At 43.5% G+C, this 13746-nt stretch overlaps 2 protein-coding genes across 2 annotated transcripts; both read left to right on the forward strand.

The window, feature by feature from the left end:
• The first annotated feature begins 3298 nt into the window (after positions 1–3298).
• LOC115504877 (olfactory receptor 10X1-like) lies at positions 3299–7885 on the forward strand. The gene is made up of 2 exons (XM_030302073.2): positions 3299–4227; positions 7744–7885. The coding sequence occupies exons 1-2, from the start codon at positions 3299–3301 to the stop codon at positions 7883–7885; spliced, it is 1071 nt and encodes a 356-aa protein (XP_030157933.2).
• Positions 7886–11698: 3813 nt separating this feature from the next.
• LOC115504878 (olfactory receptor 10X1-like) lies at positions 11699–12631 on the forward strand. The gene has a single exon (XM_030302075.1). It carries the CDS (start codon positions 11699–11701, stop codon positions 12629–12631), a length of 933 nt encoding a protein of 310 aa, XP_030157935.1.
• The last annotated feature ends 1115 nt before the right edge of the window (positions 12632–13746 follow it).

The following is a 13746-nucleotide window of genomic DNA, read 5'->3' on the forward strand; positions in this document are numbered from 1 at the left end:
GCTAATGATAATCAGACAATATCTCCAAACCGGTGGAAGAAAAGGTTCTTAAGCGCTGTGATTCCGGGAGTGGTAGAATCAGATCATGGCACGTGTGGAAAACTCTAGGGCCACAGAAGGCTAAGGCTGGCACCAAATCACTTCCCAGCTGGGGAAACTTCGATCCAGAAGGCACAAGGACTTTGCTAAGGTCACTCAACAAGCAGCGATAAAGTTAAAACCACAGGCTCTTAGACAATGGCTTTTATACTAAGTGGATCTCTGTGTCTTCTGAGCGAAGAGCAAAGCAGGCTTCCCACAGTGTGAAGACCATCATGGAAGAATAGAACCCTAGCACTGAATTGGCTTTGGGGCGCTGATAACAGACACAAGGTAGGAAACCCTTGGAGTGATTGGAGGCTGTTTTCCTCATGATTAATTGTCCCTGCACTTTCTCCAAAGTACCATTTCTCTGAGACTGCGGAAAGGGTGTGTATTTCATTTTTCGGTGGATCCATATTGCAAATTACATTTGATACAACTTGATTTGGGGACAACTTCAGACATAGTCGAGGGTAGAGTGGGGTATAATATTCTCACGCCCCTAAACACATATATATACATTCAGAATATGCCAGGAGTAGAGGGAGATTCTGAAATTCACACTCTACTACTGATGATTCACCAAGTAGGCGTTTAAATCACACGTAAGGTAAGATTAAGTAAGAAAGGCTGTCTTGGGGCGCCTGGGTGGCGCTGTCGGTTAAGCGTCCGACTTCAGCCAGGTCACGATCTCGCGGTCCGTGATTTCGAGCCCTGCGTCAGGCTATGGGCTGATGGCTCGGAGCCTGGAGACTGTGTCTGATTTTGTGTCTCCCTCTCTCTCTGCCCCTCCCCCGTTCATGCTCTGTCTCTCTCTGTCCCAAAAATAAATAAAAAACGTTGAAAAAAAATTTTTTTTAAAAAAAGAAAGGCTGTCTTGGAGTATGTATTACTGAGTCTTTGCATTTTCAAAATGCTTCTGAATTGAATGATGGATTGGAACACAACCCCCCTGGCTGTTTAGGAGGGGATATGGCGTATGGTGTGGAATCAGACCGTCCCGCAATTCGTATGTCAAAGAGCTTCAATTTTGCCCCATGGGTCCCAGGTACTAACAACAATCGCTTTGCCAATATTCTCTCCTCTCACCCACTTTGGGGTCCTTAGGCAATCTTTTGGTTCCACTATCTGTCTAATTGCTCTACTGACAGGGTTCCCGTGGAGACTCTAGAGATTTTGGAAACGTCAGTGTGTAGAGTGTTCTACTGAGGCAGGAAATCTTCACAATCTCTCAGTGATACCGGAAGGGCGTATGGCACCTAGCATTTCTGAGAGGGGAGACGGTCTTCTGAGACAATCCAGAGTTTTCACAAGGCTCTTTCAGGGCAAAGTGGAACAACAATCTGCAAGAGTGGGTGGGGATCCCAAGGAGTTTCATGCTCCATTTGGATGCTGAGGAGGTTTGCCTAAAAGGCCTCAGAAGGAAGTCCGAGGGTGATTCAGAATACAGCCTTAGGCAGGAAGGCAAAATAATGCTCTAGACTTCTTTTTTGGAGATAATTTCTCAATTATGGAAGGTGAGGTGTGGACACAGAGGGGGGAAACATGCAACAGGAACAGAGAAAGGGTGGAGGGAAAGATTAGTCACATGTCAGGGGAGGCTGAGGAAGAAGGAAGTCATGTCAGGTCAAAGAGGACTAAAGAATCCAAGAGATCCCTAAGATAGAGTTCACACTGCTGCACCTTTCATCATAAAAGGTTAAAATTATATCATTATATTTATTTTATTTATATTTCTTTATACGTAAAAATTGTCTAATTATAATTCAGAACATTTTCAAAATAATAGTGATTCAGACCCTTTCCCGACTGCTTCTTCTGTCAGTGACCAGCTGGATTCTGCTGACGGAATGCTTACACGTAGCCTCAACCAAATCTACTTAAGGCTGGAAACACTCGTTGTCTCTAGGCTCAACATTCTGCCCGGTGCTGAAAAAAAAGGTAAAACAGAAACTGTTTTAGATTCAGCCTCTTTGCGATCACTAACCTATCTGTGCCCATGTTGGGAATCATTACCCTCTTAAAATGCTCCATATTAGCACTCGGAGACATACAGAGATCTATGACCACCGACTCTCTACGGAAGGAGAAAACAAAGATAAATGCAATGAACGTACAATGAAATCCAAACAGTTGGCATCTAGCTACAAATATGCCACATTATAGACACAACTCTCTTATTTTTAAAAAGAGGGAAATAATCTCAGCTGCCATACAAATTCCTCAGCTTCTCATCTACGTTGTCAAGAATTGAGCCAATAAACATTAGAATTAATTTGACAAATGCAGAGCTTTCAGTGCTAGTTATTAAATATATTAACATGTGGGTGAGGAAACACAATATAATACAAAGCTGAGGGAATGTGTCCAATATATGTCAGAGGGGTATGGGATTACATCAAATGCAGAATATCAAAGAGGTTGTAGAATCTCTAGCATCTATGTTGTTGAGATACTGGTCTTGGCATCAAAGGAATGGGCAAAATCTCACCTCCACCCGCACCGAGCCTGCATGAAGACTGTTTGTCCGTACGATCCACATACTGTAATGAATCAATATTAATCCAGAGGGTCCTAGAGTATCCGATCTTCCTTCTCCTCAGAGCACAGGGAAGGGAGCATGTTCTTTATTTCTTTTCGTATACAGGACCTAAATGTCTCCTCCAAGAAGACTTCATGACTTTGGCCTTCCTTATGATATAAGCCATTGTCCACATTTGGTCCCCAATTACTAACAAACCAACTATGAATCTTCACCCATTGGATATTTACAGACAATATTTGTGTGGAAGCTGCTTTGTCAGACCCTGACTCTGTCTGTCTGTTAGCTACTTGGTAATTGTGTTATGTTCAGAGTCTGATCCAAATCTGGCCGACCTCAAACACCTGAATTTCCTTTATCTAGACATTAATTACAGTATTTTTCCTCTTATGATATGACCAGCCAATAAAGTCTGCTAAAACAATAAGCCATGAAGAGTCTTCTGTCACCCACCAAGCGATCAGTAATTGCACCCCTAATAAAGGTATAACAAATGAACTAAAAATTAGGAAAACCCATGACCTACATACACATGGTGTTTTGCCACACAAATTGAAGAATCAACTGGTCATTGTAACTCCCTGATCATCTGTCTTATTCACACCACAACCTTCAAAGAATAACGGAGAGTTGAATATTTACTTGTTGTTTCTTTCACATTTCAGACATGCCACAATGAAGGCCAACCAGACAGTCCTGAAAGAATTCATTCTTGTGGGCTTCTCCTCGTACCCACACGTGCGGACATTCCTCTTCGTGCTCTTTTTTGGCCTCTACCTTCTCACCCTCACAGGTAACCTGGCCATCCTGGGTCTAACTTGGGCGGACAGATCTCTCCACACCCCTATGTACCTCTTCCTCCGTGCCCTCTCTTTCTCCGAGACCTGCTACACGCTGACCATCATCCCCAAGATGCTGGCAGACCTGCTCACTGAGAAGAGAAGCATTTCAGTCCCGGGGTGTGGCTTGCAGATGTATTTCTTCCTGGGACTTGGTGGCACTCACTGCATCATCCTCACGCTGATGGGATACGATCGCTTTCTGGCCATCTGCCACCCTCTCCGATACCCACTGCTGATGACCAATGTGGTGTGTGGGCACCTGGTGGTCTCTGCTTGGGCCGGAGGCTTCCTTATCTCTGTGACAGAGACTGCACTGATATTCGGGGGCTCCTTCTGCAACCCCAACCTCATCCACCATTTCTTCTGCCACATGCGGGCCGTGGTGAGGCTGTCCTGTCTAGACAGCGACCTCACCGAACTCATTGTAACAATGGTCTCAGTGTCAGCCTTGACGGGCACCTTTCTGCTCATTATCATCACTTACATTTTCATTCTGTCCACTGTCTTCAGGATCCCTTCAGCCGAGGGCAAGCAGAAGGCTTTTTCTACCTGCGCCTCTCATCTCACTGTGGTCATCGTCCACTTTGGCTTCGCGGCTATTGTCTATCTGAAGCCAGAAGGCTCGGGAGGAGATGACACACTCATCGCTGTCCCTTACACCGTCATCACCCCTTTCCTCAGCCCCCTCATTTTCAGCCTCAGGAATAGAGATATGAAGAATGCATTCAGAAAGCTGCTGGCAAAGAGGAGTTTCTGGAATACGTAATCCCGGATTGTAGATGCATGATTGTCTGTTCCCTGATGTCAGCAGGCATTTATCGTGTGACATCAGGAGAAGCCTTTGCCATTGACCTATTACCAGAGGTTGGCACATGGAAAACCAGAGACAGTCTGGGAGCTAAACCATCACAAACACTTACTTATTAAGAAAGTTCTTCAATTACTTCTACTTCTCCTGGCTGTTCCTCAAGATGGTACCCTTCTACCAGTAGGCCACTGGGCATCCTGCACCATTAATGGGCATTGGAAGAACAAGATTGTGGAAGGCAAAAACAACCCCTGTGGCCACAACACTAAGAGATGCTTAAAAATATCTAAAGATACAGGGACAACTGGGTGGTTTAGTTGGTATAGCATCCCACTCTTGGTTTCAGCTCAGGTCATGATCTCATGATTCATGAGTTCGTGCCCAGCATCGGGCTCCATGCTGACGTTTCAGAGCCTGCTTGGGATTACCTCCCCCTCCCTCTCTTCCCCTGTCCCCCTCACTATGTATCCCTTTCTCTCTCAAATAAATAAACATTTGAAAAATATCTAAAGATATAACGGTTAAGGACTTTTTTTAAGCAATGTTGTAAGGCACTGGGCTGTGGCTCCCAGGAGGTAAACCTTTTCTCTGGTCACACCCACATAAAAGATGAGACAATTCTGTGAGTGATTTCATGATCATGGCTTTGAGAACGTACACAAAGTGGGAAAATTCCTAGAGATCACATATTAAAGCCGACCTGGGGAAACCAGCTGTCTAATTCTCAAGAAAGAATTTTAATTAATACATTCTACATTAACAACAGACAAACAAACGAACCTCTGGAAACCTTAAGCTTCACCAGGAGATTCTGCCAAAATTTTAAAGTGGTTGTTATGCCAAATGCACCCAAAACCTTCCCTGGCACGGAAGAGTAAACACCCCCAACTCAGGTTTTGGGCCAATACCATTTAGAAACTGGATTTGGAAATCACACTCAGGCGCATAGACGCAGAACTCGTAACTAAAACTCAAGGTGGATTCGGTCTAGAAATGCAAGTTTGGCACAGTTGAAATAGACCTGCAGAATTAATCATGTTACCCAAATAAAGGATATTAATCGTGTAATTACTTTAATTGATGAAGAATATTATGGGATAAAATGTAATACCCGTTCAGGGAATGAATAAAAACTTTAGCATAATAGGAATCAAAAGAAATTTCCTGCAGCGCCTAAGTGGCTTAGTCGTTTCAGTGTCCAGCTCTTGATTTCGGCTCAGGTCATGGTCTCGAGGTTCGAGGGTTCCAGCCCCGTGTCAGGCTCTGTGCTGACCGTGCAGAGCCTGCACGGGTGTCTCTCTCTCCCTGTCTCTCTGCCCCTCCGCTTCTCACTCACTACGTTTCTCTCTCAAATAAATAGTTAAACATAAAAAAAGGGAAAGGTCCTTACACTAATCAGGCTCTCAAACTTCTTTTTGTATCTGATTGCAGTTGCCCCACTATGTTATGCTGGTTTCGGGAGCACAGCGTTGGGATTCGACACCCAAACTTCTCACTTCGTTGTGAAACATTTAAACGCATCCCTGCTCACTCACGAAGAAGACAAGAAGGATTCTCCCATTGTGTCTTTGCCATCTTATTCTAGACAGTTCAGTGAAAAAGAAGCAAAAGACAGAAGGTTTATCCAAGAAGAACAACAGTCATTTCTCACGAATTATCAAGTTTTCTATGTTAGAAAACCATAACTAATTTGCAGATCAATCATTAGAATGAACCTTCAATAGGGGACGAAGGACTCGGTACATGAGCAAATAAACTGCATCCCCATAAATTAGCAACAGTCGGAATCTGGTTTTCAAAGAACATGTCACAAAGCCCCTCGTTGCTCTTACCCTTCAGCAGCATTCAGCTGCTCATAACCTTCGGAATGTCTTGTCTGTAATGCCCAGACTTTTCGGTGGCACTAAGTGGGACGAATGGGGAAGGGCTTTGTACTCTGGGGTCTGACAACTATTGCCGTCAGCTCTGTGTTATCACAACGTTTCCTAAATCTACCGAGTGAAACCTGTATCTCGGACCTTTTCACATCTAGGCAAAGAGAGGGATAAACAGATAGACGGCTACAGCGTGCTGCAGGCTCACAGGCTTTCAGTAAAAATCTACTGACCAAGGTAATAGAAATCAGCAGTGTTGTGAATTTCCCCAGACTTCTGAATACATAAAGTCAGGCAGCGTGTTTGTAATTAATAGATAAACAATCATAACCTGATAATCATTGTATAATAACTAGAAAACCCTATGATGTTAAACTTTTCAGTAACTGACAAAAACGAATGTTCGTGATCGACAATGCATATTTATTCAAGTCACATAGAATGCACATCATTGTTTTGAAGGAAGTAGAAAAAGGAACTGATAAAATCATACTCCAATAAATTATTAAAAATAACTTTTGATGATAGATCATTTGGCTATTAAAGAAATATAACTTAGAAGGAATTCAGAGAAGTGAGCAGCTCTGATTTTCTTAAAAAAAATTTTTGGACTAAATTGATCCTGAGCTGTCTCATGTCCCACTCCCCTCCCCCAAAAAAGTCATTCACTGATATATGAGGTAATGTATAAAACACCACTTTCATTCAGGGATAATTCTACCTTGAATCAGATTTCCTCTTGGACAAAAAACATGTTAAAACCATTTTAAAAAATCAACGAATAAACGTTTTTGTTGCAGAGAAGTATGCTAAGGAGATCAATCAAAGACGTATAAATAAACAAACAAATGAATAAATAAATAAATAGCTTTTGTGCACATATATCAGAGAAGGTCACAGAGAAACCAAAGAGTATATTTTAAAAAGGAAGATGTAGGGGCGCCTGGGTGGCGCAGTCGGTTAAGCGTCCGACTTCAGCTCAGGTCACGATCTCGCGGTCCGTGAGTTCGAGCCCCGCGTCGGGCTCTGGGCTGACGGCTCAGAGCCTGGAGCCTGCTTCCGATTCTGTGTCTCCCTCTCTCTCTGCCCCTCCCCTGTTCATGCTCTGTCTCTCTCTGTCTCAAAAATAAATAAAACGTTAAAAAAAATTAAAAAAAAATAAAAAATAAAAAGGAAGATGTAAGAGAGCAAAACAGTGTTGCATCTAAATTTCATTGAATATTTTTGATAACCCTGTATGTTAATGAAGTAGAATTAAAATAAAATCTTAACAAGAATTCTTGTGGTTTGTCTTGACGCTCCGAATATGATTTTTCTTAGAGTGAGTTTTCGGGGAGGTTACCTATGCCCCTAGGCCCAGCTGGTGATGCTGTTGTGGGCAGATGAGGCCTGGCTGCATGGGGTGAGGTGGGGGTTGACGCGGTGGGTACAGCCAATAGGGTCCCCGCTGCCATCGGCTGTGGGTCTCCCCTACTATGTCCCTGTTGCGATTTGCCTTTCTTGGTCCCTTGCCAGAGAGAACATCCGTGTTTTTAGTTATTTATTTTTTTATTTTCCTTACTTTTACGTTTGCCTATGGACATTTGCTGATTGCAGGTTGCAGGGCCTCTCCACGCCCCAGCTGGACCTCATGGAGGATAAAAAGAAATCCTTGGAAACCCACTGTGCTGGTGTTCTTCAAGCGCTGAGACCCCTGGAGAATCCATTTTCCATGATGCCTCCTCCAGAGTCATTTTAGGATTCTTGGGATATTTCCACACTTTTTAGTTGTATTTAGAGGGCGGTGCTGAGAAACGTGATTAGAGACCACTTTCTCTGAATTCGAATGGATTGAAGATGCTAAGAAATTCACAAAATACTTGGCTAAATTTTAAAACATCGTATAATTTTTACATTCCCAACAATGGTCTATGAGTTCCCCTACTTCCCATCTTCACCAACACTAGGATGGCCAATTTTTTTTTTTTAATTTTCTAAAAGTGGAGTAGTGGAAACAGATTGGCTCCATCACCTTTCCCCCACCAAGGTACAAATTTTTGCTAAGAACAGACCATTCCTTGTGATTCTCTGAGATCCTTCAGGTACAGTCTTCAAATGTTGCAAGCCCTAAATACCCAGGGGTGGAGCTGGTGATGAGAGGGCCAGAGTGTGAGGGACCGGAAAAACATTAGGGATGCAGTTCAGTCCCCTCCCTGCCAAACAAAACTCAGGAATTAGCATGGACTGGATAGGAACTCTGCAAGCTTTAAATCCCCAGAGATTCCAGGCAGAGTTTTCCTGGTCACATGTTACAAAACAGCCCTGGAACTAATGAGGGAAAATGACAAAGTTGAGTCAGAAAGTTCTCCTGCTCCCTCTGATGCAAGAAGAGAGGAATCCCTTAGGGTCCCCTAACAGGAGCCAAACCTCTAGAGCTGAGGACCCACAAGTGCTAATGATAATCAGACAATATCTCCAAACCGGTGGAAGAAAAGGTTCTTAAGCGCTGTGATTCAGGGAGTAGTAGAATCAGATCATGGCACGTGTGGAAAACTCTAGGGCCACAGAAGGCTAAGGCTGGCACCAAATCACTTCCCAGCTGGGGAAACTTCGATCCAGAAGGCACAAGGACTTTGATAAGATCACTCAACTAGCAGCGATAAAGTTAAAACCACAGGCTCTTAGACAATGGCTTTTACACTAAGTGGATCTCTGTGTCTTCTGAGCGAAGAGCAAAGCAGGCTTCCCACAGTGTGAAGACCATCATGGAAGAATAGAACCGTAACATTGAATTGGCTTTGGGGTCCTGATAACGGACACAAGGTAGGAAACCCTTTAGTGATTGGAGGCTGTTTTCCTCATGATTAATTGTCCCTGCACTTTCTCCAAAGTACCATTTCTCTGAGACTCCGGAAAGGGTGTGTATTTCATTTTTCAGTGGATCCATATTGCAAATTACATTTGATACAACTTGATTTGGGGACAACTTCAGATATAGTCGAGGGTAGAGTGGGGTATAATATTCTCACGCCCCTAAACACATATACACATATTCAGAATATGCCAGGAGTAGAGGGAGATTCTGAAATTCACACTCTACTACTGATGATTCACCAAGTAGGCGTTTAAATCACACGTAAGGGAAGATTAAGTAAGAAAGGCTGTCTTGGAGTATGTATTACTGAGTCTTTGCATTTTCAAAATGCTTCTGAATTGAATGATGGATTGAAACACAACCCCCTGGCTGTTTAGGAGGGGATATGGCATATGGTGTGGAATCAGTCCGTCCCACAATTCGTATGTCAAAGAGCTTCAATTTTGCCCCATGGGTCCCAGGTACTAACAACAATCGCTTTGCCAATATTCTCTCCTCTCACCCACTTTGCGGTACTTAGGCAATCTTTTGGTTCCACTATCCGTCTAATTGCTCTACTGACAGGGTTCCCGTGGAGACTCTAGAGAATTTGGAAACGTCAGTGTGTACAGTGTTCTACTGAGGCAGGAAATCTTCACAATCGCTCATGATAACGGAAGGGCGTTTGGCACCTAGCATTTCTGAGAGGGGAGACGGTCTTCTGAGACAATCCAGAGTTTTCTCAAGGCTCTTTCAGGGCAAAGTGGAACAACAATCTGCAAGAGTGGGTGGGGATCCCAAGGAGTTTCATGTTCCATTTGGATGCTGAGGAAGTTTGCGTAAAAGGCCTCAGAAGGAAGTCCAAGGGTGATTCAGAATACAGCCTTAGGCAGGAAGGCAAAATAATGCTCTCGTCTTCTTTTGGGGATATAATTACTCACTTATGGAAGGTGAGGTGTGGACACGGGGTGGGGGGGGGGGGACATGCACCAGGAAAGGAGAAAGGAAGGAGGGAAGGATGAGTCACATGTCAGGGGAGCCTGAGGAAGAAGGAAGTCATGTCAGGTCAAAGAGGACGAAAGAATCAAGAGATCCCAAAGCGAGAGGCCACATGGCTGCATATTTCATTGTGAAATGTTATAATTTTACCATTATGTTTATTTTTTTTATATTTATGCTTTTTGATTTATATGTTAAAACGATTGACTTATAGTTCAGAACTTCTTCAAAAATAATAATAAAGATTCAGCCAATTTCCCAATGCTTCTTCTGTCTGTTGGTGACCAGCTTGACTCTGCTGACGGAATGCTTAATCTTAGCCTCCACCGTATCTACTTAAGACTGGAAAGACTTGTTATCTCCAGGCTCAACATTCTGCCCGATGCCGAATAGCAAGGTAAAACAGAAACTGTTTTAGATTCAGCCTCTTTGCCATCACTAACCTATCCGTGCACGTATATTGGGAATCATTACCTTCTTCAAATGCTCCATATTAGCGCACGGAGACATACAGAGATCTATGACTCAGCCTTTTTACGGCAAGAGAAAACAAAGATAAATTGTAAAAATGTACAATTCAGTCAAAACATTGGCTTCTCGCTACAAATGTGCCCCTTCATAGACACAGCTCTCTTCTTGCTAAAAAGAGGGAAATAATCTCAGCTGCCATACACATTCCACAGCTGTCCTACACACTTCTCATCCACGTGGTCATGCATAAAGCCAACCAACATTAGAAGGAAACTAGCAAAATGTAGAGCCCATCAATGCTAGCTATTAAATATATTGACATGTGGCAGAGGAAACATGATGGATCAACATAATACAAGGGTGAGGGAATGTGTCAAATGCACGGAAAAGCAGCAGATTGTAGATTTCAGAGGAGGATGAGATTAAAAGAGATGCAGAGTATCAAAGAATTTGTAGAATTCGAGGGTTGACCTTTTTGGGAATCTGAGCATGGCACTGAAGGAATGGGAAAATCTCAGCTGCACCTGAACCGAATTTGGATAAAAAGTCTGTTTATCGGTTCCATCCACATACTCTAATGAATCGCTATTAATCCAGAGGGTCCTGGAGTATCTGATCTTCCTTCTCCTCAGAGTACAGGGAAGGGAGCATGTTCTTTATTTCTTTTAATATTCCAGGGCCTAAATGTCTCCTCCAAGAAGACTTCACGACTTTGGGCATCCTTACGATTATAAGCCATTGTCTACATTTGGTCCCCAATTACTAACAAACCAACTATGAATCTTCACCCATTGGATATTTACAGACAATATTTGTGTGGAAGCTGCTTTGTCAGACCCTGACTCTGTCTGTCTATTAGCTACTTGGTGATTGTTTTATGTTCAGAGTCTGATCCAAATCTGGCCGACCTCAAACACCTGAATTTCCTTTATCTAGACATTAATTACAGTATTTTTCCTCTTATGATATGACCAGCCAATAAAGTCTGCTAAAACAATAAGCCATGAAGAGTCTTCTGTCACCCACCAAGCGATCAGTAATTGCACCCCTAATAAAGGTATAACAAATGAACTAAAAATTAGGAAAACCCATGACCTACATACACATGGTGTTTTGCCACACAAATTGAAGAATCAACTGGTCATTGTAACTCCCTGATCATCTGTCTTATTCACACCACAACCTTCAAAGAATAACGGAGAGTTGAATATTTACTTGTTGTTTCTTTCACATTTCAGACATGCCACAATGAAGGCCAACCAGACAGTCCTGAAAGAATTCATTCTTGTGGGCTTCTCCTCGTACCCACACGTGCGGACATTCCTCTTCGTGCTCTTTTTTGGCCTCTACCTTCTCACCCTCACAGGTAACCTGGCCATCCTGGGTCTAACTTGGGCGGACAGATCTCTCCACACCCCTATGTACCTCTTCCTCCGTGCCCTCTCTTTCTCCGAGACCTGCTACACGCTGACCATCATCCCCAAGATGCTGGCAGACCTGCTCACTGAGAAGAGAAGCATTTCAGTCCCGGGGTGTGGCTTGCAGATGTATTTCTTCCTGGGACTTGGTGGCACTCACTGCATCATCCTCACGCTGATGGGATACGATCGCTTTCTGGCCATCTGCCACCCTCTCCGATACCCACTGCTGATGACCAATGTGGTGTGTGGGCACCTGGTGGTCTCTGCTTGGGCCGGAGGCTTCCTTATCTCTGTGACAGAGACTGCACTGATATTCGGGGGCTCCTTCTGCACCCCCAACCTGATCCACCATTTCTTCTGCCACATGCGGGCCGTGGTGAGGCTGTCCTGTCTAGACAGCGACCTCACCGAACTCCTTGTAACAATGATCTCGGTGTCAGGCTTGACGGGCACCTTCCTGCTCATCATCACCACTTACATTTTCATTCTGTCCACTGTCTTCAGGATCCCTTCAGCCGAGGGCAAGCAGAAGGCTTTTTCTACCTGTGCCTCTCATCTCACTGTGGTCATCGTCCACTTTGGCTTCACGGCTATTGTCTATCTGAAGCCAGAAGGCTCGGGAGGAGATGACACACTCATCGCTGTCCCTTACACCATCATCACCCCTTTCCTCAGCCCCCTCATTTTCAGCCTCAGGAATAGAGACATGAAGAATGCGTTCAGAAAGCTGCTGGCAAAGAGGAGTTTCTGGAATACATGATCCTGGATAATTGCTGCATGACTGTCTCTCCCCCATTATCAGTAGGCATTTATCATGTCACATCAGAAGTCTGTGGCGTTTGCCCTTTTTCAGTAGTTGGCATTTATGAAATCCAGGGACAGTCTGGGTAAACAGTCACAAACATTTGCTTAGTTATTTAAGAGCGTTGTTCGACTGCCCCCACTTCTACTAGCACTGGCTGTTACTGAAGTTACTACATTTCTGCCAGTCAGCTCTGGGTATCCTGTATTACTGAAGGCATGGGTAAAGCAAGATTGTGGAAGGCAAAAACTATCCCTGTGACCACAACACTAAGAGATGCTTAAAAAATATCTAAAGATACAATGGTTGAGGAGTTTTTCTAGGCTGTGTTGCAAGACGATGGGCTGTGCCTCCCAGGAGATTGACCATTTCTCATAGGTGAACCCTGTGTAGAAATCATCAACGGCCTATTGTGCATACATGGATTGGTTTGTATATTTGATAATTCCTATGCCATAATGATTACTGAAGGTTTGTTAAGAACACGGTTCATGACTGTGTACTTCAAGTAACTGTCAGGGGCTCACTCTGAGTACAGAATATCTTGGAACATTGATCCAGTGAGCAAACATGGCAGGAGAGCCTGTGTGACCAATCTCTGGGTAGGGTCCATGGATGAGCTCAGGAAATAATCCCCACTTTTTTTAAAAGGAAGCTATGCAATAACTAATATTTTTTAAAAATCACGCATCATGATATTGAATGATTTGACAATGAAAGGTATTGTGGAACAATTTTGGCAGAGATATGATCTGCAAAGAAGGAAAGCAGATAAACACAGCATCAAATCTCGGGAATTTTCTGACTTCTTTCCTGAGTTCTGTTGTGAATCCAATTCGTGCTCTCTCATGTTGGACACAACATTTGTATTCGGGTGTTGGGTACATCAAGTATATGAAAACTGTGGGGACAATGTCTGTTTTCCATCATTTACAGGGAAGTTATTAAGCTAAATGAGACAATGGATGCAAAATATTATGCACACACTGGTTCCAGTTACCTCTTGCCATGGCTCTATTTTCCTCTCTGGGACCATCTTGTGTCTCACATACAGGCAGAATATGTCCCCTCTT

Source organism: Lynx canadensis, chromosome F1, assembly GCF_007474595.2.
Source record: "Lynx canadensis isolate LIC74 chromosome F1, mLynCan4.pri.v2, whole genome shotgun sequence".
In the NCBI taxonomy this organism is placed as follows: Eukaryota; Metazoa; Chordata; class Mammalia; order Carnivora; family Felidae; genus Lynx; species Lynx canadensis.

What these genes read in the sequence shown, in the direction of transcription:
- LOC115504877 (XM_030302073.2), top strand. Translation starts at nt 3,299, where the DNA reads ATGAAGGCCAACCAGACAGTCCTGAAAGAATTCATTCTTGTGGGCTTC. An exon ending in AAGAGGAGTTTCTGGAATAC is followed by an intron (nt 4,228 to 7,743) that starts GTAATCCCGGAT and finishes TGCTGATTGCAG; the next exon opens with GTTGCAGGGCCTCTCCACGC.
- LOC115504878 (XM_030302075.1), top strand. Translation starts at nt 11,699, where the DNA reads ATGAAGGCCAACCAGACAGTCCTGAAAGAATTCATTCTTGTGGGCTTC.